Source organism: Myripristis murdjan, chromosome 20 (genome assembly GCF_902150065.1).
Source record: "Myripristis murdjan chromosome 20, fMyrMur1.1, whole genome shotgun sequence".
NCBI lineage: Eukaryota > Metazoa > Chordata > Actinopteri > Holocentriformes > Holocentridae > Myripristis > Myripristis murdjan.
The window spans coordinates 5,248,178-5,273,887 of record NC_043999.1 but is presented as its reverse complement, the minus strand read 5'-3'; the positions used below and the strand labels follow the sequence as shown (position 1 = coordinate 5,273,887).

The 25,710-nt window shown below is 41.8% G+C and overlaps 1 protein-coding gene across 1 annotated transcript; it reads left to right on the top strand.

Moving 5' to 3' along the window:
• Positions 1–958: 958 nt before the first annotated feature.
• ezh2 (enhancer of zeste 2 polycomb repressive complex 2 subunit) lies at positions 959–25,710 on the top strand. Its single transcript, XM_030079245.1, has 19 exons — positions 959–1,311; positions 5,053–5,176; positions 8,095–8,223; positions 8,652–8,771; positions 8,913–9,033; positions 10,001–10,180; positions 11,908–12,013; positions 12,857–13,020; positions 14,331–14,428; positions 15,141–15,384; positions 16,689–16,855; positions 17,674–17,809; positions 18,426–18,551; positions 18,980–19,158; positions 20,428–20,523; positions 20,836–20,917; positions 21,059–21,139; positions 23,453–23,537; positions 24,760–25,710. The coding sequence occupies exons 2-19, from the start codon at positions 5,060–5,062 to the stop codon at positions 24,818–24,820; spliced, it is 2,292 nt and encodes a 763-aa protein (XP_029935105.1). The 5' UTR covers positions 959–1,311; positions 5,053–5,059; the 3' UTR covers positions 24,821–25,710.

Here is a 25,710-nt window from a genome sequence, read left to right as displayed (position 1 = left end):
TCTGGAAGCTCAAATTACTGAGGTAAATTTGACTCAAAGTGGTGGAAAAATGTTCACAAATTTGAAGGTAACAGGAGGATTACATGTGTTCAAGATGAAGATTTGGGGGAATGAACAAACAAACGCGTAGGGACGGGATTCCCGTGCAGTCCGTGAACGCCTCACAGAGCCAGCGTCGGGCTCTCAGCCAATCAGAGCGCAGAGGGGGGCGGGTCCTTATAAACTTGACGACCCTTGGCCTCGCCGGTTGTAGCGGCGCTTCGTTTAGGTAAACAAGCCCGCTTTTCACAACCTTGGCGCTGTTTTTACACCCAAAACAAAAACTTTTCACCACGTATTAACCATAAAACAGCTAAAAAGGGGCAGGTGTGGCGGAACAGGTCCGGGAATAATGTCAGCCCCTGTTGTTGGCGGGGCGGTCGGCAGGGAAAGCGGCAGGTGGAGGAGGTGACAGCTTCTATTGGAACGCTGCCGAGGTAACAAGGTTTATTTGCGCCCGATGGACAGATTATAAATAAAGCGACAACAACCGGCTTTACGTGTCCCTAGATGAACCAACCCGGAGCCGGGCAAAAACAGAGGCTACCGCTGCTGAAAAATAACCACATCATGTTGACATCAAACATTTAAATCAACCATCAGCGCGGCTATGAAACGAACAGTCGACGTGACTGCAGATAGTTCGTGAAGTGTCGGCGTAAAGAACGAGCTGCCAGACAACCTTATTGGACATTTTGAATTTTATTTCGTTGATAAATGGGAGAACAAAGAGAACAGATCCACATGTCCCCCATTCCGGGGCCCCCAAGGCAGCGCTGCCTCTGATTGGTTAACACCCGAGATACGATCCGACCAATCAGATGCTACGACACTGGCGTTTTTTTGAACGCGGGGCGCTGTGATTGGTCCAAACGTTTGGCGCTTCTTGAATCTCGCTGCTGCCGTCGTAGTGGGCGGCGAGTCCAGAAGAGACGGCAGAGAGGTTTGAACAGTTTGCTGAGGCGGAAATATTGAAATTGGGCATTTTTCGGGGGGAAGCCTGCATTTGAAACTTTTGCCTTCCATCTACACGCTTGGCCGGTGACCGTGTCGTGTGTTCCCGAGCGGGGTTTAAGTTGGAAACAGCCTCTTTGTGCGCCGATTCTCAGTAAGCCGGTGTCGGTGTGAAGCTAGCTAGCCGCCGAGCTAACGTAACGGCTAGCCGGAATACAGAGCCAGCTAATCCGCAACACAAAGGACGGTTTCCCCCCCTGTGTTGGTCACACCACACCTGGATCACCTCGTTGGATGAGGACTGAGTTTCCCGTGCAGGTAAGCCGAGCTGTCAGCGGTGTCTTTTTCTCCTCTTGCGGGATGGAAATTCAAATAAACGCGGTCTAGTTTTGGCTGCACTAACTGACTGTTTGTTAGCTCGCTGGCAAGCTAACAGCACGCTAGCTAACTTGCTAGCACTTTTGTAGTCCAGTTAGTAGAGGTCGACCACTAGTCGGTTCCTAAAGGCAGGAATAATATCGATAGTATGGGGCAGGGATGCTGATAGTCGATTAATCGCTCGATATAACCCCATCCCACACACACACTTACACACACACACACACACTCACACACACCAACCCGCGCGCAAAAAAATGACACTGTCGGAAATGAGCTGTCCTTTACTGTAGTAGAAACTGGGTAACTGGTCAACTGAACATCTAAATTAAATTAATGAATTCCTTTTATAAATAAAGTTGAAATGATCTAATTTAGCTGTTTGAACTCGCATGTCATTGGTTTTATCCAGAGGCGAGAACAATCTTGTCTAAATGTTGAGTTTCACACCCAGTCAGTGGGGAAGATGGCATGTTTTTGACAGGTCATTGACAGCACTTGGTGTTTTTATCTCTGAGGTCACTGACAGTAAAATATTTGTTGCTTTACATGTCTTATGGGGGCAGTGTTCAGCTGCCTACCTCAAGAAATTTTTTTTGTTGTTGCTAGATTGTAGGGTTTAGGGGTGTGAATCACCATAATATGACAATCTGATATATACACTACTCACAAAAAGTTAGGGATATTTGGCTTTTGGGTGAAATTTATGGAAAATGTAAAATGTTCACGCTACAGTGATATTATATCATGAAAGTAGGGCATTTAAGTAGAAGCATACACTGGTGATTTCCTCATCTCAACAATTTCTTGAAACAAAAGCCAACAACAGTGGTGGATATACCACAACAAAAAATGTCAGTGTCAATAACTTGTCATGTGCCCTTGAGCATCAATTACAGCTTGACAACGACGTCTCATGCTGTTCACAAGTCGACTTATTGTCTGCTGAGGCATGGCATCCCACTCTTCTTGAAGGGCGGCCCTCAGGTCATTGAGGTTCTGGGGTACAGAGCTCCGAGCCTCTACACGGCCACTCAGCTGATCCCATAGGTTTTCTATGGGATTCAGGTCTGGAGAAAGTGCAGGCCACTCCATTTGAGGTACCCCAGTCTCCAGCAGCCGTTCCCTAATGATACGACCTCGATGAGCTGGAGCATCAAACACCTGATGTGAATTTTGCCGTTAAACTCCTTGTTAGAGAACAGCAGCTTGTGCAAAAAGTACTGAAACATTGAACAGTTGGACATGTGCATTCAAAAGTTTACAGAAGGTCACATTAAGTTCACCTGTAAAGGTTATAATGCATTATAGGTTCATCCTGAAATTTCACCCGAAAGCCGAATATCCCTAACTTTTTGTGAGTAGTGTATATGTCCCCCAGTCTGTCAACATCTGTTTTATCTAATAAGATAAAGTTTTCATTCTGTACATCTCACTAGTCCTTTTTATTGCAGCAAAATGGGATTGTCAAGCAGACGGACTGACAAGCTCTGTCATCAACACCTCATAAATGTTGCATCGATACTTGGCAATATAGTATTGATGTTTGTTGTCTGTGTATCGATAGATTATTGCCACACAAAATATCACAATGCTATGCTGTATTGATTTTTTCCCCTCCTCCCCGAGTAGGGTTGTATAGCTACTTGGGTGTGTTATGAGTCCACATGATGGTGAAAGAGGCCCATTAATTGCTCTGTGTTCCTCTGGGTTGCTGTTAGTCCATAATACTCTCTTTAAGTCTCTCATTCACTTTCATTGCATGGCAAAACTTGTCCCAAAAATCACACTTTTAACGCATAAATGCACAGGAACAAAGTGGAATACGCTAATATAAAAAAACAAGTCCTAGTACCCATTTTTGGAGTAAATTAAATGCCTGTTTTCTTGTTATTTTCCTACATGAATTGGAGACAGCTAGTGTCTGTAGGAAACTACCGAGTAGTAGCTTTGTGACAGGAAGAAACAACCTGATAGTTTTGTCACAGATCACTGTAATTACATGAGAAAAATGGATACCGAGACTTAATGTTTTTTATATTGGCATAATCCTCTTTGTTTTTGTTTGTTGATTTGCTGAAAGTGTTATTTTGGGAGCTGTTTTGCTATGGAAGTGGATGGAGAGATCCAGTATTGTTTATTTGTAGCCCAGGGGGACACAGAGCAGCTAATGAGGATATTTCATCACCATGTGGACTCACATGCCATCCAGGGAACTATACAACCCAACACTACACCAAAGCTCAATTATGCTTCAGCAGTTAAATCTGATAATATTTCATTGCTCAATTTGGGAGCTAGAGAACTGAGATGCCCTCAAATGGCCCGTGTCAGTTCTGTCTTGTATCTAACCCCAGCTTCAGCTTGTTGAGTGCCAGAAAAATCTGTAATTGCTTGGACATGGCCAAGGAAATACTCTCGACTTGGCCATGTGATCCTCTGCAGCCCAGCCCGTTTTGTTTGCCACTCCTATTGTGCGTTCAGCTTGTGGTTTGAAGATTACGTAGAGCAAGATGTGTCATTTCAGGACAGCCCCACCACATTTCTTAGAATGTAATGTTTGCTGACTGCTCAGATTCAATGTTTCCATGACAGCCGTCTGACATGTCTCATTGAAAAGTGTGAGATTCGATTAGAGCTGGCAGGCTAGTAGGCAGCAGCTCGCAGACGGACAGACTGCTGGGAGGGCAGATGGAAGGGGCTTCCACTCCAGTTCCTCTACACAGTCAGAAAAAAACTATGACAGCTTACGAATTGAGAGTGCACAAGGATGAAAGAAAACACAATCGCTTGGATTTCCTGTCAGATTTTCCCCAGTGAACAGAAAACTTGGCAAGGTAGTGGGGGGATTCCCAGTGCTTGCACCTGAACCGTGATGTGTGTGGATGGCTGAGTGCAGAAGTGAGAGCTGAATAGAAAGTGTCATTGTGAATGAATGGGTGTATTGTGTCTGTCAGCCAGGTGCATGAGAAGTTGTGGGGCTCCCAGCCGTTTGTGGGTGCTTGCAGGCTTGTATGCCCACAGTTGGAAAAAAATGCAATGTGATTTGATTTTTCACAGATTTCCTGTTTGGATGTGTCAAAATTCTCCTGTATTGTACAATACAATATTATCATATTGCCATTTTAAACATTTTGCAATATGCTGAGTATTGCAGTAAGATGTATTATTTATTGCCTTTTTTCAACTGCAAATTATGTCCCCAAGAGAAAGCTTTGCCAACATCTGTTTTATCTAATAAGATGAAGTTCTGTTCATCTCACTTGAAGTCATTTTTATTGCAGCAGAGTTGGATTGTCAAGCAGACAGACTGACCAACTCTGTCATTAAAAAACAAAAAACAAAACCCATAAATGCTGCATCGATTCTTAGCAATACTGTATCGGTCTAACTTTGGAGCAACATGTAGTCCTCTTGCTGACAATTTAGCATGACATGCTTGGTACCAGCAGATTTTTTAAGTCGTCTAGTTTCAGATGATACTAGTGTCTTTACTGGAAATATCATAGAGACAAATATTTAGATTGTGCATCTGTCTGAGTGTAGAGACGCCGAGGAAGATGTAGCGTGGAATCGCTTGTCTCGCTTGTTGAAATCCCAAGAGTGGAACCATAAAACGTGACTACTCTGACTTTGAAAAACATGCAGGAAGCTTGATGCCCCTCTTCTGATTGGCTCCAGGTGCATCATGGTGCTGACTGGGAAGCGCTCGGAGAAGGGGCCCGGCTGCTGGAAGAGGAGAGTGAAGTCCGAGTACATGAGACTCCGACAGCTCAAACGCTTCAGGCGGGCCGACGAGGTCAAGGTTTGTTCACTCGCCGGCTCTCACACTGTGCAAACGTTCAGAGAAAAGGTCTAGAGGAAGGGTAAATGTTACATACAGGCAAACAAGCGGCCTTATATATTAAGTAAAACTCAACAACATGCCAGGAGGTGACGTTAACACCAGCCAAGTGTTGGTACTTTTGACCTGTAGTCGTTGAGTTCAGCCACCTTGGTACATAAGAAATTTACATAATCTAGACTTGCTGTTACTTTTTAAAGACTTTTGCGTGGTAAAATGTTGAAAATGACCAGTAGGATTTGGGATGCACCAGCCATCATAGTCAGTAAATAAAAGTTATAATACATGACTCCTTTACACCCAGATATGTGGTAAATAAATCAGTCATGTCACCCTTACCTTTGTCTCACACAGTGTGCCTGCAAGTCCTGCAAAGCTTTACAATGTCTTAGAGTTAATTATAGAAATGTTAGGCCTTAAGTCATTCAATAAATCTTCAAGTTGAGGCCTTCATTTCAACATTTTGTTTAATTTCATTTGTCCATCTGTTAGTTTTTGTCAAGTGAGTCAAGCTCTTCTGCATCTGATTCACATTTCTGATGTTACAAACTAGACTACAGAGCCAGATACACTGAATTCTTGTAGATTTCTTGGTTAAATTTATTATCTAACCCTAAAGCAAACAGTTATAATACCATTTCATATAATCATCTAGTTAATAAATGGCACTATTCCTGCCTAAAACTGACCTCTACATTGCACCAAATATTTAGTACACACCTTTTTATCTACCTGTAAAGTTTAATTTGAAAAAGGAAACAGATAATGTGCCCCCCAAATCAGTGTTAAGTTTTGTGAAAATTTACATTGTGTTGTCCACAAGTACATGAAGTTGTTAACTAACAGGGTCTTTGGTGAACAAACTCTGTTGTGGCTCCCTGACACAAAAATCATTGACACATAAAAAATACACATCTGTTCCTAATGAATTTTAATGTGTTTATTTAAAAAAAAAAATGACGACTTCATAGTTTACAGGAAAAATCCCCTTTGATGCACTTAAACTGTTATATATTATTAATCTGTGATGTTTAATGCATTCCAGGTGTGGTTTTTTTTTTTTGTGTTGAAGTGGTATGTTTTTACTTTTGGGCGAACTCACCTCCCTGTCTCATGTACTTCTGCTTCTGCTAGTGATTTCCAATATTTCTTCCAGTGCCTGTGATAATTCCTAGAAAACTTGCTCTGAACTTGGCATTGCATCCAGCTTTTGGTTTTACGATGTTAAGCGCAAGAGTAAAAGTAATGTTTTGTTCAAATGCAGCATGGCCTTTGGCTGCATTGCTTTCTGGTCTTCTGAAATTTGATATTTCAACCTCCTCCACAGTGTGTTTCTCCCTGTGTGATTACATGAATGTTGGTGCAAAATGGCAGGTCTAGAGAGAAACCTTTGCTCTTTGATTACAGGGCACTGGCATTAAAACTGAACTTTTCTGTTGATGTTTTAGGCAGCTCAAAGTTTACCTGTCATTAAGCTATTGTAGTGGCATCCTGGCAGCTGAGGAGGTTCATTCATAAACCATGCACCCACAACATCCTGGCTGCAAATCCGGCCCGGGACCTTTGTTGCTTTCCTGTCGCTTTTGACTGTGACTCTCCAGTAAAGCAGAAATACTTTAAAACTGCACTTCGTTGTAGCTGCACTGAAAATATTTCCAGATTGTTTCCACAGACGTGAGTAGGAAACTACACCACCAAACAACAAAACGGGGCCCAGAAATTCAACATACACCCCCGGTAACTGTTTATTTAATGGAGTTGGTGTGTTTTTGAGTGGATTCTTCCTTTAATTTTATAGCTACTTTTATAGCTACAGGATGCAGCTACTGTTATTAAAATCCTATCAATGTATTCATCCAGTGTATTAGTCACAGATTGGTAGGACTCCTATTACTGTGCACGCACTTTGACCTATGTTTTATTTCAGTACACCACGTTATCATTGATTATTGCTTAATTAATCATCCGTGCAATGGCTGTTACAGTTTGTCAAATCCAGTCTATTAAATAGGGACAGTTATATATAGTACAGTTGTAAATTCCCTTATCTCTAGGGCTGAATGATATGATGAAAAAAAATCATATTGCCATTATTTTTTTACAGATGTGATTGCAATATGATTTACAGATTTAGCAGGAATGATCATTTTTGCATTGTAATTTTCATTTTCATTGAAAAAAAGCTATTAAAACGATGATGGTGTCATGTTCCCTTACAGCTAGGCAGTACAATCTGTAGGCAGGAGCACCTCTGGAGCACTGTGCTACTTTATTTATAACAATGTTTGTCACACATTTTACCTTTTTTATCCAAAAATTGTACCTCCTGCAATTTGGGTATTGCAATTTGAATTCCATTTTGGTTAATTGTTCAGCACTATGTATCTTGCCACATGCTTTAATGACACTGAAGTCCTTTAACTCCTTGTATGCTGTTACAGAGCTAAAATGAAATGAAGTGAGAAGCTTGATCTAGGTCTCCATTATCAGTACAGGGATTCAATTTAGGAGAAATTAAATCTAAGACTAAAAATTACTGCAAAGAAAAAACAAAGATGGAAATACAGGGGTTGGATGTCTGGCTGGCAGCAGGTTCTGTTTGTAGGAAACGCCGTTGACACATTTGATCTTTGACTCCTTCATATTTTTGTCACCTTTTGGTTGGTGCATCCCAAAATACACCAGTCATTGTCACACATATTGCCAACGAGCAAGAGCAGAGAACGGTGGCTGTTTGCCCACCAGAACAGCAGGTAGAGCAAGGTGGACAAACTGAGCCAGATACTGTCAGATACTGGTATATTTAGACTGCTGCAAAGTTTGTCTGCCCGAGCAGTTTTTTTTATCGAGTTGTTGCACATTTCTCTGACCTCCTCCAGAGCATGTTCAACACTAACCGCCAGAAAATCATGGAGCGGACGGACATTTTGAACCAGGAGTGGAAGACTAGGCGAATCCAGCCTGTTCACATCATGACATCTGTCAGCTCCCTGAGAGGGACCAGAGAGGTTGGCACACACACACACACACACACACACGCTGTCTGCAGTATTTTAAATTGAATGCATTCATAGCAGTTGTATTACATTTGTGAAGCAGTAACATTAACATTAAACTTGCAGTGTCGGCTTGTTAAATGTGTGCTGACATCAAAGGAAGCTATGCAGGATTCCCACAGGTCATGAGATTTCTGGAAAGTAATGAAATTTTATTCCAAACAGTGAAAGAAGAAATTTAATTAAAAAAAAAAAAATCTTGGGAGAAGTTGTGGAATGTCATGGACTTATAATAATGTCATGTCATATTTAAAGTATATAGATCATGGAAATTCAACACTTTAGTCATGTAAGGTCATTGAAAAGTCAAGGAATTTGACATTTGACAGAGTGGGCACCAGATTATCAGTGTTTTAACTCTTCCTGTTGTGTGTGTGCAGTGCACGGTGGACAGCGGGTTCTCCGAGTTTTCTAAGCAGGTGATTCCTCTGAAGACCCTGAACGCCGTGGCCTCGGTCCCGGTCATGTACTCCTGGTCACCGCTGCAGCAGAACTTCATGGTGTGTATGCGCACATCATGGCCGCACCTGCAAAGTGTATTTTTGCTTAATTTTGGACACCGTTGCCGTGGGATTACCAAAGTTGTGACGGCACCAATCTGTCTCTGTGTCTAAGTTTTGCATTTTCATCTTTTCCATTAGGTGGAGGATGAGACCGTGCTCCATAACATCCCCTACATGGGAGATGAGATCCTGGACCAGGACGGTACCTTCATAGAGGAGCTCATCAAAAACTATGACGGCAAAGTCCACGGAGACAGAGGTGAGAGGCAGCAGAGACACACAGTACAATAAAACTACATGGTCGTCACTAAAATGATCATGTCCATTATGCGTACCAGATATTAAGATCACAGCTTGTAATCCCGATTATTCGTCTTGATGCTCTAAGGGGGGAAATTGCTCCTTTTTTTTGTGTCTTCTCTCAATATCTAAATAAAATGAACCATTTCAGCACCTCACAAAACCCTGTATTCTCCTGTTATTAAGCGCTCAACTTAAAATTGCAACACATAATTATACTAAATTAATTGCGCACCACTAATATACAGCGTTTTCCCTTGTGATTTTGTTGAAGCAGTGAATATTTGGACTAATTTAGTGGTAAAGTAATTACCACGGTGCAGTGGAAGGAGCCACTTTTAGGCCAGTCAGTCAGGAGTGAAACACTTCACTGCTCTGTACGTTTATGTCTTACAAGTCATTTCACATTTGTTGAGCAGTACTTCCTCATTAATATGAGGAAGTAAAAGTTGTCTTATAATAAACATTAACGAAACTCACATTTTAAGATGTCAATGCAAATTACAACACGTCACATCACAGATTGAGAACTTTATTTTTAATTTCACCCACAAAAACAGAACCGTTTTGTTGGCAAAATATTAGGATGACGCATACATGGATGATTCATAAAGCCAAGTCCATTAAGCAAAAACAGGAGCTTAATTTTCCAGTTTGTTATCTTGTATGAGAATTTAATTGTAGTTGTTCCTGTTTGTGTACTTAAAGATAATAAAATATGACATAAAAGTATTCATGCTTTCGTGGAAATGTGTCTCAATGTTTTTTTTTTCTTGCTTTCTATTTTCTCTTTTCCTCCATTATTTTTAGAAGTGACAATTTTACTGTGCTGCCCTCCAACACAAAACACAGTTATTATCCTCTCCAAAACATTTACCTCACATTTCCTTCTGTCTCTTCCTGCTGCACGCTTTGTGTTTCTCCAGAGTGCGGCTTCATCAACGACGAGATCTTCGTGGAGCTGGTGAGCGCCCTGACGCAGTACAGTGACAACGAGGATGACGACGAAGAGGAGGAGCAGGACTTCAAGGTGGACAAGATGGAGCTGTGTGACGGCAAGGAGCACCCGGAGGACCCCCGCAAGGACCCGCTCATCAGCAACGAGAGTAAGGGGCATCACTGAGGCTTTTTTTTTTTTTATTTGTTGTTCATTCCCAGATGAATTCGCTGCTCCTTCACACTTTGAGCGACCTGGTTGGGCGAAGAGGCCCCTGTGTGAACGATGAATTGATTTGGTGTGAGATAACGTTTCGACCATGAAAAAACAAGCCAGTTATTCACAAAACAGTTGGTCCGTCTGGCAGTTTGGCCGGCGATGGCAAACAACAGCCAGTAGTTCAGCTGAGGCCAGTGTTTCTTGGCTGACAATTTGTTGACCGTCCGCACACGAGCTGATCATCTCCACAGGAAATCAGGGGGTTCATTAACAGAGACATTTAGAGAATTTTTGAAACTTTGACAGATAATTCCAAATCCACCTCATTTTGACGGATAAACAGGAATCAACTGCAACACAACAGAGACTAATCTGTAAATACATTCGCCCCACACTGTTTGTTTCCCCCCGGCTTGTGGCTCAGTCATGATTATTTGTTGCCCAGATATTGTTTCATGCTCTCAAACTTTCATTCTTTCATTCTTTCCCACACATGCTCATGTTGACATGGAAACTGCGATCTTTATCTGGACAACAAACAACATGATCTTGCCTTTTGCATTTACACCCGAGCTCCAATCTCAGTGTGATCCCATGCGATTTCTGATCCTTATGACATGCATTATATGTTTACTTAACTAGCACTGTTATTTATCCAGGTGAGATATTTGGATAAAACTTCCCTTTTCTGTCCTGGGAAACATGTTGGCCATGTAGCTACAATGGCTGAGTGAGAAGTGACATTAGCTCTTCTCTTTGTGTCATACGGTAATTTTTGGAGTTCAACATGTTATACAGCACGTCAGCAAATGCACAACTAATGTCAGATAAAGTGAAAACAAACGTAATCATGTGTTAAAATTGACGTAGAGGTTACAACAAATATCCGTCAGTCACAATTGTAGATGGTGATTAAATCAAGTAATGAACCCGTATAGAAAATGAATGGGCTGGGGTGACGTGTCAGTGTTGTTGCAGTGTGGAGGCACAGTGAGAAAATTGCAGGTTTTTAACATTTGGAGAGCCCTGCTCTGGGAGGTTCAAGTATTCAGGCTGTTATCTAAAGAGCAGCAGGGTTCAAGCAAGCTTCCCGGCGGCCTCGCGTAGCGACAGCAGGAGCCACGACGAGAGCTTCCCACCCGCATCTGCTCAGCTGCCAGCTGAAAAACACTGGTGGGTGTGTGGAGGGAAATAATTATGACTGTTAGACCTGCTTCCTCACGTCGGTCCCCCACGCAGTGAAATTGGGCTGGAGACGTTGGCTCATCCCTGTCCTTTCATTCATCAATTTGTGATTTGTCAGCCGCTAATGGTCTGATTTTGACGAAACTGGGAGGGAGGCGGGATGACGCGTGTTTGCTGCTGACTGGCCCGAGCGCTGCTGCATCATCCGTGGGGGGGGACAACATGTTTGCTTGTTAAAATTAATTCCACCCACCAGCCAAATGTTAGTAAATGTTTGGTACTGTACCAGCCTCTCTGTCAGGTAGCTGGCCAACATTTTTGAGGCTATTTTCTCCTCTGTAAAAACAAAAAAAACATGTTGGTTGGGGAATGGTGAGGGTGGCAGGTTAATTTGGGACCTTTCAGCCACCGTGGGCAGGAATTTGACAAATACCGAGTTTCCTGCCCTGATGGAAAGTGTGTGTGTGTGTGTGTGTGTGTCTGTGTATCCAGGCCGGACCAACAACGACAGCACTAAGAAGTTTCCCTCTGATAAGATTTTTGAAGCCATCTCCTCCATGTTCCCAGACAAAGGCTCCACCGAAGAGCTGAAAGAAAAGTGAGTTTGACTGAAGACGTCACTGTTTTTGTTTGTACTAGATGCACTTCCTGCACATAAATCATGTTTTTTCAGGCCTGGAAAAGCCATAAATTTGATTAAGCCATGGCGATAAGGAAGAAATCAAATATAACAATGTCTTTGACTGAAGCCTCCATCAATATTGCAGGGATGACGGTTAATGTTTCCCTAAGATGATTACAATGAAGATTTTTTGATCAGCAGTCATTAGTGATGTGGATATGACGACCAAGCAGGTGGAGACAAATGAGAGAATGGATACAAAAGTCTGATAAGTTGGGAAAAAAAAAAAAAAAAACAGCACCCCTTTACTGGCATGTAGCCTTTACAGCCAGGAAAAAAACAATTATGTTATGTCACAATATAACCATCTCCAAAATCCCAGATGATCTTTAGTCTCGTATCACAGTATCTCTGTAATATCAATACATCGCTCAGCTCTAAAATGTTATCATTTCCAGCTCTTGACTGATTTTGGAAATGGACGGCAAATCTTGAATAGTTGGAAAGAAAGCACAAATGATAACATATTTAATGTAGTTTGGAATGTCATTTCAAATACTGATTTCAGACGCTGAATATAAGAGAGTTTATAAAGTAAAGTGATTTGATGTCGTTGACATTTGTATTCACATGGCTGCTGCTAATCCGCACCGGCCATAATCAGAAAACCAGCGCCTGGAGGAAGACAGAAATTGGGAGTTTTGACAAGGGAACTGTGCGGCAGCCGTGGTCTGTGTGTTTCACTGGGGCTCTCTCATCTCTTCATGCAGAATGCAAGAAGCTGTGACGCGTGTGTGTGTTTGTGTGTATGTGTGTCAGGTACAAGGAGCTGACGGAGCAGCAGCTGCCCGGCGCGCTGCCGCCCGAGTGCACGCCGAACATCGACGGCCCCAACGCCCGCTCTGTGCAGCGGGAGCAGAGCCTCCACTCCTTCCACACCCTGTTCTGCAGACGCTGCTTCAAATACGACTGCTTCCTCCACCGTTAGTATACACACACACACACACACACACACACACACACACAGTTCAGTCTCATGTTAAACGAGCTAAACTGAAGGAGCAGGGAATGTCCTCATCAAGGAGAACATGCTGGTGTTTTTTTTCTGAGGCCTGTCACTTGGGATTAAACTGTCTGGCCTTTCGGTTCTACGATTGTTTCTTTAACCACCGTGCCGCCCTGCCAAGCAATCACAAACTTGTGCACGTATCACAGTTCCCACGGGTCGCGGAATTTCTGGAATGTTATGGAATCTTGAAACTTAGGAAAGGAAAGGAAACTGGGAAAGTCGGGACTGGATAAAATTCCTTGGGACAGCTCATAGAACATCATGGAGTTTTGTTAGCCTGAGTCACCAAACATAATATTTGTTTTCAGTCGTGGTCACTTTATGTTCACTTCCCCTGCAGAATATGACAGAATAATAAACTTTTTAATCAGTGGGCTGTTATCACTTATTGATAATGAAGAATATGGATAAATAAACCTGTATGCCGATAGGCTTCCAAAACGCTCCTGTCCTTGTTTTCCTAGTAATCGTTGATGAACTTTGCTGTGAACTTTGCTGCCTTGGGAGTCTGAACACCACACAGCCAGGCAGTCGAGAAAAGAAAAAAGAAAACAAACTGTGCCGGTGTCAGTGTAAAAGATGCTGTGATGTTTGGCTGTGTTTTGAAAAGTAAGACAGTGTGAAAAATATCACTGAGCACTTGGGAATGAGGAAATATACTGATCTTGTGACAACTTAACAGTACTGTAGATATAATTTTAAAAAAAGCCATAATTATTGATAATTTTGTTCGATTTTTCAAAATTGCATATTGTCCCAGCCCTACGTCAATCAAAACTCTGAGTCTGAAGTATGTTTAACATTTTGGTAAAGAAACAAACATCATAAAACCTCATATTACATTTGTATCATTGAAATTCAACATTTTATAACAAAAACATTAATAATGATAATAATAACCCTTATTTGTCTAGCACTTTTCAAAACATAGTTGCGAAGTGGTTTACATAACAAGTTAAAATAATACACACAGTCAAGATAAGAGCAATGGAAATTAAAAACATAAAAAGTAAACATAATAAAATATGGAGCATAGGACCTGATAAAACAAAGCACACAATAAATACAAGAAAAACAGTAGTAGTATATAAAAAAGCCCTCTTGTAAATAGTGAGTTTTGAAAGAATATACAGAATTTGCTAACCCAAGTTCCTCAGGATGAGACACATTAACAGCTTCTTTCAAATGTCTTAAAAGCCGTTGTCTCTGTCTCTCCTCCGGCAGCGTTCCACGCCACTCCAAACACGTATAAACGTAAGAACATGGAGAACCTGGTGGACAGTAAACCCTGCGGCATCGACTGCTACATGTACCTGGTTCAAGTGAGTAACCATAATTGTCCAATTTTTTTCATCGGCAAACCTGTAAAAAAAAAATGTGCAAATGTAACTGGGCCACTGCTCTGCTTTATGCACCTGCCAGTTAGTGTTGCTTTGTTACAAAACCTCTAAAAGCTGCACCACACCATGTGAAAGTGTATGAAAATGATTTTTTTAAAAATGTAAGTAACTAACGATAATAAAATGTAGAGCAAAATGCCTGAGAGAAGCAACAAAAAGTCAATAGTTGATTGAATAAACATTGAATTGATGATTTTTTCAACTTTGAAAAAATCCAAAATAGTAATTAGCATTCATTGCATTCAGGGCCAACTCCTCATAGCTAATTGACAAAAGCTTTTTTGTAAAAGTATCCAGCAAAAGCATGATTTCAAAAAAAAGAAAAAGAAAAAAGAAGCGATGGGAAATTGATGAGGCTTGTAAATTTCCATTTATCCGTCTTAAAGTCCTGAGACCAGATGAATCAACGGGATGAAGTCAAACTTTTAACAGCCTCTTAAATGTCAAACCCTCCACTGTTGTATAAGCCTCAAATCTTAGTTTCACTGGGTAGATGACAACAGTCAAAGCAGCCCTAATGAGGAGTGTAAAGGTCACAGACGGTGTCCTTTCCAGAATAATCCTGGAAGCGGAAGGTGAGAATGAAGGAGAGAGACGTTTGGACTAACACTGTCGTTGTGCTGTGATCGGTCAGGATGGGATGGTGGGGGAGTACCCAGCAGGCATGGTGGCCGAGCGGGCCAAGACGCCCTCCAAGCGCACAGTCGGCCGTCGCCGCGGACGACTGCCAAACAGCAACAGCAACAGCCGGCCCAGCACCCCCACCGTTTCCTCGGAAACCAAAGACACAGACAGCGACCGCGAGGGCGGCAAAGACGACGAGCGAGACAACGACAAAGACGATGATGACAAGAAGGACGAGAACACCAGCAGCTCGGGTATGATCTCTCTCTCTTTCTCACACACACACACACACACACACACACACACTCACACTCACACTCACAGAGTACAGAAACTATGGGTTCAGTAGAGGTTCCTTAGAAAGTCCAGAGGGAGTTGATGATCACTTTAGGGTTCCTCACTAGATAAAACATCCTTATAGGGATTGTTTTTTTTGAAGAACCACTACATAGAAGTATCATCATGTAGGGCTGTGTGTTTATTTTGTCTGTCACAAATCAACTCGTTCCTGTAATTTATTACTGCAGGTCATTTTCTGTTTTTTGGATGATCGGGAAGCATGTACAGATCGCCAATAGACTCCTTTCATCATTACACTTTTATTTTACACAGCCATATTTTATATATTGTTTACTGTTTAATTGAAAAATTGCATAAAGGTTGCAAACAAAAGGAAAGAAAATAATAAAGTATGATTAAGTTTATGTTACATTTATCAAGTGTATAAATCAAAATGTCAAACTATTTATTCATGTCACTTGAAGAACATGTGTTATATTGTGATGGATCATATCGCACAGCCCTACCATCAGGGGTCATGAATTTGTTATTATGAGCCTCATCACGCCGTCCTTTTGGTTTCCTCTGTGTTTGTAATGCTAAGAATATTATATTTCGTTAAAGCTGTTTTTACTCTTAGGTCTGATTTTTGGCAAACCCAGACTTGAGACAAATTGATTTTATCAAATCTGAACAGCAAAAAAAGGGAACAATGGGACTGATTTTTTGGAAATCACATTTCCACATCTGTTTGTAGTTTGAAATGTGCAGTCTGATCACTTTGGCCGCTCAAAAAAAACAAAAAAAAAAACAGCACTTACACCACGACACATGATTGTGGTCTCACTTTCAGAGCACCGGAAAAAAACAAAGAGCCGACTGTAACTGTAACATAACTTTGCCACAGATATCAATCTCCTGTCGCTGGTACTGACTGCTGCCACCGAGGAAACCTGCTGCATGACTTGATAAATCAATGCTGTGAAAGATTACACATGCATCTTTCTCTCTGCAGCTTTTTACTGTATGCACGCACACACATGCCTACATCTCTACCACAGTAACTAGTGCAGATGGTGTAATGGTGCCTGATCACTTGCAGATAACACTGTAAACAGCCGGTCCTTCTCATCAGGTAAGAGAAACAAATCAGATTTGCCTGCAGTTTGAACAAAGCCTTATAGTGCAGGCTCACATGTCACCCAACCATCATTTAGCTTTATTCAGTTTCATTTTTTAAATTTTCACTCTTTTGTGCTTGTGTTTATTATGTTTGCAGAGGGGAACTCTCGGTGCCAGACTCCAGTGAAGATGAAACTGACGTGCGACCCTGAGGCGGTGGACTGGAGCGGAGCCGAAGCCTCTCTGTTCAGGGTTCTCATCGGGACGTACTATGACAACTACTGCGCCATCGCACGGCTCATAGGCACCAAGACCTGCAGACAGGTGACCCTTGATCTATTCCTGAACATTTTCCCACTTTGGATTCCGTACACGGGTTATAGAAATTGGAAACAGTACAGACGTGGCACAAGGTGGATACTAGAACGTCAAAACATAAAAGTCTAAAAATGTTTGTGTTAAGAAAATGGATAAATAAGCAAGCATCATCATCATTCATTCATTTTCCAAGCAGTTTACCCTAATAATGGTTTCTAGACACCCATCATCACTTTGGCAAAATTTAAACTTCTCAGGTTTAGTCTTGCATGTCCTCAGATTTGGTTTCTGCTGACCGTTGTTCACTCTGACCAGGAGACAAACAAATAGCAAAGAAAGTGAAACCATGACCCTGGCCTTTTGTTTGGCTTCCTGTTTTGATGGACAAATCTTCTCTGCTTCCCATCGCTCCCATGACGAAGAAAACACAAAGGCCAGGACATAAAAAGATGCTGTAAACATTGTACACGCAGGTGGTCAAGTTTTAAATGAAAACTCTGTCTTGTTTCTTTATTATTTTTCTCACACAGAACTTTTGTGAGACATTTCAATGAAAAACGTATATACAGTATTTTGGCTGATTATTCTTGATGTTTTTTTTAAAACAGCCTTTAGTAGGTAACTCAAAAAGTCTAATTTCAGACATGGTTTTAAGTGTGCTGAATTTCTAAAAGTTGAAATATCTTGTGTCTCTGTTGCTCAGTGCTAAAAAAACATTCTGCGCTCTCAGCTCATCCTCTCACATTTCAAGCAAAGACGAAAAGACTTTTCCTGCCTAGAAGCTTCCTGACTGACTGACAGGCGGTGTGACTCGTCTCCTGCAGGTCTACGAGTTCAGGGTGAAGGAGTCCAGCATCATCGCTCGTGCTCCCGCTGAAGACGAGGACACACCTCCCAGGAAGAAGAAGAGGAAACACAGGCTGTGGGCCACGCACTGCAGGAAGATCCAGCTGAAGAAAGGTCAGAGGTCACCACATCACCGCCTTTTCACCTGGGTGTAGAAGGAAAATGATCATGTGATGAATTTTGGCTGCGGCTTTAATCGCCTGCCAGAAGGTGACGGGCTTACACGGTTCCCACGCAGGTCTGGCAAGTCTGGGAAAGTATGAAGAATGTGAAAAATGACTGAATCATTTTCACAAGTCGCTTACAGATCTGAAACTTCTAGCTAGAAATTCATGGCAAAAGGATTTGGTAATTTTCATGTCATGATAAGTTGAAATTGTAAAAAAAAAAAAAAAAATAGAAATTCATCACAAAATATTGCACTGTCGTGATGTCCATAAAAGTGATATCTGCATCATTTCACACATTCTGCAATTTGATGCTGTGAAGAATAAAAGCTGGGACATCACGGCTGTTGATGGAAATCAAGCTAAACATCAGCCAGATGGCATGTTGGCCAAGTTACAACTACAGTCTGAGTTTATAAAATGACAAACAAAAGATAAAATATCCTATTTGACATTCTTATAATAGTAATTATACATTTTATTTGTAGAGTGCTTTTCGTGGTACTGAAATATACTTTACAGTAAAAAGAAAAAACATGTATATTTGTTCTGTCCTTCTACAGATGGCTCGTCCAATCACGTGTATAATTACCAGCCATGTGACCACCCGCGGCAGCCCTGTGACTCCTCCTGTCCCTGCGTCACCGCGCAAAACTTCTGTGAGAAATTCTGCCAGTGCAGCTCTGAGTGTGAGTTCACAACACACACACACACACACACACACACAATTCCTACATTCACTGCAATGTTGCAACAGTGTTTTCAAAAGGAGCTTTGATTATTGTTATAGTGAAAATTGATGCACATATGGGTTTAAAGTATCAGTTAAAATATCAGTTTAAAGGAACACTCCACCGTTTTGGGCAAAATATCCTTTTTCTGACAAAATGTTCAATACCATTTTCACCTCTGTACGTCCAGTGGTTCAGTTCCTATGGGTAGCATTTCCTGTTAGCTTAGCATAAAGACTTAAAGTCTGTGATAGTCGTTAGCCTGGCTCTGTCAAAGTGAAAAAATAAACTTGTCTGTCTTATCTACACAGTGCATCAGTTGACTCGTCCTGTTTAATACTAACGTGTGTGTGTGTGTGTGTGTGTGTGTATGTGCGCGTGTGCAGGTCAGAACCGTTTCCCAGGCTGCAGGTGTAAAGCTCAGTGCAACACCAAGCAGTGTCCCTGCTACCTGGCGGTCAGGGAGTGTGACCCCGACCTCTGCCTCACCTGCGGCGCCGCAGAGCATTGGGACAGCAAGAATGTCTCCTGCAAAAACTGCTCCATCCAGAGAGGGGCCAAGAAGGTATCACACACACACACACCTGACTGCATTCATACAGGGATCAACCAATTTGCCTTATTCACCTCGCCGCCATGTTTGGTTACCTGACGTCATGAGGGGAACTCGATGCAGAAGTGCCACAGATTTGAATGTTAAAGCTCCAGTGTAAAAATACTGTTACAAGAGTTGTAGCGAACGAAAAGACATGGCAATCACGCTGTCATAATGTTGCAGCCCTTATTAAAAGACTTCAAATGTATTTTACCGTCATGGTTTTTATGATATAAAAACGAATGGAGGTGAATGGCTTCTCTGCTGATCGACTTTTATTTATTCTAGAGCGATTAAAGTTAGAAATCGTAACTCAGTCATGGGAAATGGTTTATTGTAGCAGCTGAGATGATTTCCAGCCATGACTGTGTTTAATTTTACTTCTTAAATAGTATTTTTATAGCACAGTTTTAACATTGGAGTCTATGGCACCTCTGTGTCTATTCCCCCTCGGGACGTCTGGGAACTAAACATAAGCTGAAAATTACACCACACTGTAATTTTCAATTGTCCTGGAAATTAATATCGGTCCTGAGTATCAGTTATTGGTGTCCTTGATTACTAATTAATAGTATCTGTCGATGTTGAATTCATTCCCTTACCTAAACTTAATAATTCTAATATTACAGCTGCAGCAGGGAAAGCTGGACTCAACAACATTAGATCTTTTTTTCCTCTCGTCTCTTTGATGTGAAACACAGGCAGCGCTGGTAGACACAAGCGTGCTGTGTTGCGTTTACTGACGCTGGAATTCTGGGAACTGAAGTCGAATTATTTCCAACCGTCTCCTCTCGCTGCCATTTGGGGTCATAATCATGTTATCCTTTGAACATAAATCCTCAAATAACCCCACGAGGAAGTGAGAATTGGCTGAAATCACCTCACTGAGCAGAAACGTCCTCATGCCAGAAATCTTAAAACACAAACAGGTTTTCACAAAGAGAGCGCAGAGAGCACGCTCGTGTGCCAAACCAGCCACTTTGGCAAGAGACCGACCACAGATATGGAAGTCTCATTCCAAACACACAGTATGCTGCTTAAATCCTGCAGTATAAATAGCAAAATACTAAATAAAACGGTGAAAGCAAAACACACTTGCCAAAAACGGACCAAAGTAAACCCCTCAGGACAAAATAATTTTCCTGGCCAGCCCTGACAGTCTCAAAATACACAGCAACACACACACACACAGAGCACAAGTTCAAACAGCACTTTCTGTTGTTCCCCTCCCCGTCGCAGCACCTTCTGCTGGCTCCGTCAGACGTGGCAGGATGGGGCATCTTCATCAAAGAGCCGGTCCAGAAGAACGAGTTCATCTCTGAATACTGTGGAGAGGTATGTCTCTGCTGCCTCCAGACATAATAAATATAATAAACAAAATATACAAGGCATAACAAGGAAATGAACCCTGTAGGGAAATTTGGTCACTGCAGTAGCCACTTGTATTATTGTACAGCAGTGAAAAGGGAATAAAAACCAAAATAAGAAAAGCTGTAAACGTATGCTAAATTAATTTGGTAATATCCAGGTGCTGGATATGCACAAGAAATGTTTTAACTAAGCCGTTTGATGCAGCTGGAAATGTCGCGTGGCTTTGTGGGAAATGTGTGGGAGCTGTTTCGTGACATTCGGCCTTTGTCTCGTCAGATTATCTCCCAGGATGAAGCAGACCGCAGAGGGAAGGTCTACGACAAATACATGTGCAGCTTCCTCTTCAACCTCAACAACGGTAACACGTGAACACACACACACACACACACAGCTGCAGAAGACAGAAACTACTCACGCTTAAAGCCCACAGTCACACACACAGTAATTATTTGTGTGAGAGATGTTTGTGTTGATTATCTGTGTGTTTGTGTCTCCTCAGACTTTGTTGTTGATGCCACAAGGAAAGGCAACAAGATCCGCTTCGCCAACCATTCTGTGAACCCGAACTGCTATGCAAAAGGTGAGACGCCGAGACGAACACCGGCCACAGCGCTCGCAGTAACAACAATAACATTAACATAGAGATAAAACTGGAATCATTATCGCAGAGGTAATACTAGTAGTTGCAAAAGCTCCAGCACTTGGAGTCTGAACACATCAAACGGTGAAGCTGCATTAAAAGAAACCCCGCGGTTAGTCACTCCATTTATGCCCACAGCTTGTTAGGAGAACCTGTCTGTGTAGTTCACATTTCCCTGAATCATTCTGAAATTATTGCCATCAGTTAAGTTTTTTTTTTTTTTGTCTTTGTACATGGATTTGATAATAAAGTAAGGCAAAATATTTTTGAGGGATTAACCGACATTTCCTCGTGACGCAGAGTGAAAGGTAACGCAGCGCTGATACACTGCAAAAAGTCAAAATCTTACCAAGATTATTTGTCTTATTTTAAGTAAAAATGTCTTATTTCTAGTCAAAATATCTCATTACACTTAAAATAAGACATGATCAGCTCAGAAATAACTTGTCTTTAGACAATTTTCACTTGTTTCAAGTGAAAATCTACTTGAAACAAGTGAAAATTAGCTTGAAACAAGAAACAAATTTTGCCAATAGAACAAGCAAATTTTTACTGTAAAAATTTGCTTGTTCCAGTGGTAACATTTTGACTTTTTGCAGTATAAGAAAACACTCGACTCAGGTAGAGTTCGGGGAAAAAAAATAAGAGAAAACAGATGATCCTTCAAGGTAAAACTTCAGAAACTGTATTGATTTCCTCACAAAGCGGCGATTCTGCAGCTTTTGGGAGCAGGAGCGAGTCGCTGCAAAGATCGACCAAACTAGTTTTTCATTTGAAAGATTTTTCATGGATTTGGCAGGTTGTTGAAAGCCAGCCGGCGTGACAGGCAGCCGCGTCGGCTTCCTACCCAGAATGCACTGGCAGATGGGCGAACACAGCAGGGCTTCGTATCCTCAGACACGGTTTCACATAGCAGGAGTGGAGAACAAAAGACAGAAAGTTACATCTTACCTCCAACTCGGTCTCGTTGCTTTTTCTTCCCCCGTCCTGTTGCTTTGTGTTCTGTTGCGAGTCCAGAATCATTTCAGAACTGATCAGCAGGTTTTAATGAGCTGTAATCAAAAGGCAATATTTGAGTGTGTGTTTAGCTTCTTCTTCAATGTTGCAGCTTGGTTGTTGTGGTGGAAGCAGCAGGAATAATCACAGAAACCGTAGCGTTGGTAGTGTTAGGAATGACTTTGCATAAAATATATGGAGACCAGCACTAGAACTCAACTTTCCAAGAGCTGATATTTTGTACTATTTAAAATCTTAAAAAAAAAAAAAAAAAAAAAAAAAAAAAAAAACTGAAGTGTGTGTGCTTTTTTGAGAAATCCTTCCCTTTTATAGTACAGGTGTATCAGGCCAAACCACAGCAACTCACACACTGTTATGAAAGGAGGAGTTGAAAGGGTAATTTAGTTCACACTTAGACCCAGAACAGGGAAATAATTTTTGTTATCGGTGCATTTTCAGCTCCTTAAGACGCATCAATTCTGTGGTAAGGAAAATTACAGGATGCACGTTTAACAATAATGTAAAATACAGACTTGGTGTGCAAAGGCCTTTGAATGTGCTATAAAACTCTTAATCTCATCCATTCACGTTATATAAAACACAGTTGGAGATTTTCCAGACCGTCTTTATGTAGCTGTGAGGGCGTCTGCACCGGATCAGAACTGGACTTTATACAAGATATACAAGATACAAGATATACAAGGAAGTTTATTTGTCATTATACAACAGGTTGAATAATGAAATTAAAGTGTGGTTCCCTCTTGATTGATTAATTGATTGTATAGAAAATAAAATTATTAAACATGGAGGAGTGCAGATGGTGCATTTAGTAGTCTCACAGCCTGAGGGAAGAAGCTGCTCTGTAGTCTGGTTGTACGGCAGCGAATACTTCTGTATCTTTTGCCTGATGGCAGCAGGGTGAACAGGCTGTGGCTGGGGTGGCTGTTGTCTTTTAGGATCCTTTTGGCTCTGCGCAGGCACCTCACCTCCCCGATATCTCTGATGCTTGGTAGATGGGTGCCAATGATGTTTTGGGCAGTTTTAATCACTCGTTGCAGAGTCTTCCTGTCCTGGGCCGTGCACATCCCATGCCAGTTTGTGATGTTTCCAGTCAGGATGCTTTATGGGTTGATAGTATTTACTTAAAGGCCCCAACATATCAATAAAACCCAAACATTACATCAATACACATAATAGTCATGATAGTAATAATTATAAGACCAGTAATGATGATGATGATGATGATGTTGTGTGCAGTGATGATGGTGAATGGAGATCACAGAATAGGGATCTTTGCCAAGAGAGCCATCCAGACCGGGGAGGAGCTGTTCTTCGACTACAGGTCAGTCACCCGGGAGCGTTTACACAACACACGCTTTATACTCTTTATACACATTAAACACATTATGCATGATACAGGTCGGCTCCAGTCTCACATTTTGATTGGCTGATGATGCCATTGACTACGTTTACATGCACACCATTTTCCGGTTTGGGTCAATATTCTGGTTAAGGTAACTGCGCTGCGGCAACTGGAATATTCCATTTACATGTTACTTGGCATGTTCCCGTGTTTCAGCGTATTCCACTCTCTTATGTAATGCGGCGTCTGGTCTGCCAGAAATACAGAAGTAGAAGTCTTCTTTTTCTTCTGTCGCTATTTCTGTGTTTTCTCCCATCGATATCCTCCATGATCTTTAAGTCTTTGATCAGCTGAAGGCAGACTGCAGCCTGCTGGCTCTTGCTGCTGTTCGCCATGTCGTTCTTCCTGCTTGCAGTAACCATAGCAACAAAGACGCCCCAGGATTCCTTGCGAATCGAGCATGCGCAGACGTGACTGAATATTCCGGTACGGGGCATTTTCCGATTAAGGTGTTTACATGGCACAATATTCCAGTTGGAACAGGCACATGCCAGGAGTCTGATTCAGAATTCTCTCCAACCGGAATATGACCTTAATCGGGTTCGGTGTGTGTTTACATGACTCGCGCACAACCGGAATATTGCAGATATTTTGAATAACACAGGAATATGGTGTGCATGTAAAAACGCTCAGTGTCTCCTGGAACCGTCACTCCAACCACACTTCTGTACACGTGTCACTCCGGCTTGTTGTCTTTTGCCACCTGGAGCTGATCGCCTCACCTGCCAACCTGCAGCCGCTCGTCTCTCTGCAGCAGTGAATTACAGCCGTTTGGCTTTGAGGGGGAAAAAAGGTTTTGTTTTAGCATTAGTTTGATTTTCAAGTTAGAAAATTTTCTGATGACCAGCTTCCAGTGCAGTTCAAACAAACAGTTTGTCGAAATCCCCAACGAGGATCTGGAAGCTCTACAAAGGAAAAGGAGTGAGAAAGAGAAACCGTTTGAAACAGCTGATAAGAATTCAATTATAATTGATGTTGCTTGGCACCAATGCCAGCAGCTACACTGCAGATTCATTTTCTCAACACCTAATTGTTTAAAAAAAAAAAAAGTATGAAGGCTGAATAATGAAACTGCTGAAAGCATAAAAGAGTCAACAAAATAAAAGCCCTGAACTGAGATCTGTGTGTTTTGCTCTTCCAGGTACAGTCAGGCCGACGCTCTGAAGTACGTTGGGATTGAACGGGAGATGGAGATCGCCTGATTCTGACTTCTACCTCCTGTGCATCACCAACTCAAAGGCCTTACACACAAAGTCACACACACAGACACACACACACACACACACACACCATTCACTTCAGGAAATCCAGACAGCTCGTCAAAATGCTAGAACCCTTCAGGAATTCTGGGAATTTTTCGAACACGGAGGAACATTTTTGTTGCTGTTATTTTGTGTTATTTTGTTTTTTTTTAAGCTTCTCAGCTCTTTGTAACTGGCCACCGTGCTGTCGGGTTTTGTTTCTATCAAAAATCTTCCTCTCCTCTCGGGGTCTGGGACTCGTGTTGTTGCTACGTCACAAATCTTCCTGCAGATGGAACCGCGAACCGGCTCCTCTTCCACTTCGACCCGACTTTTCTACTTTGAGGCGAGAGGACGAGTCTGTCGGCTTTTGGATTCAAGTTTCAGGGACCAAACCTCCAGCAGCTGGACTCGCGGCTCCCTCGCTCCGCTTGCTTCGTGTTTCTCCTCCTCCAGTGTGTCGCCTCGCAGCCGTGAGCTCTGTCGTCACAAAGCAGGGACAACCTGCCTCTTTTGGATTCTGTATTTTTTTTTTTTTTTCTTCCTACGGTGTGAAGGAACAGGACCGCACACACTCCGCAGGGTGACACATCACTCTGTCTGTGCGACAGGGCGGCGTTCACAAAGCAGGAGCACCAGCAAATGTTTTATTCAACCTGCTCGACAAAATTCCCCTCAGTTCATTTCAGAAATATATTTTTTAAAGTTGCTAATTTGGCTTATGAAGATGCATTTGTTGGAAAATGCAGAGGCTTGTCTTTAAATAAAATAAATAATAAAATAACATAAAATAAAAACAGATAAATAAACCTAAATTTTAAAAGTTTTTTACACGAGAAAAGTAAAATCAA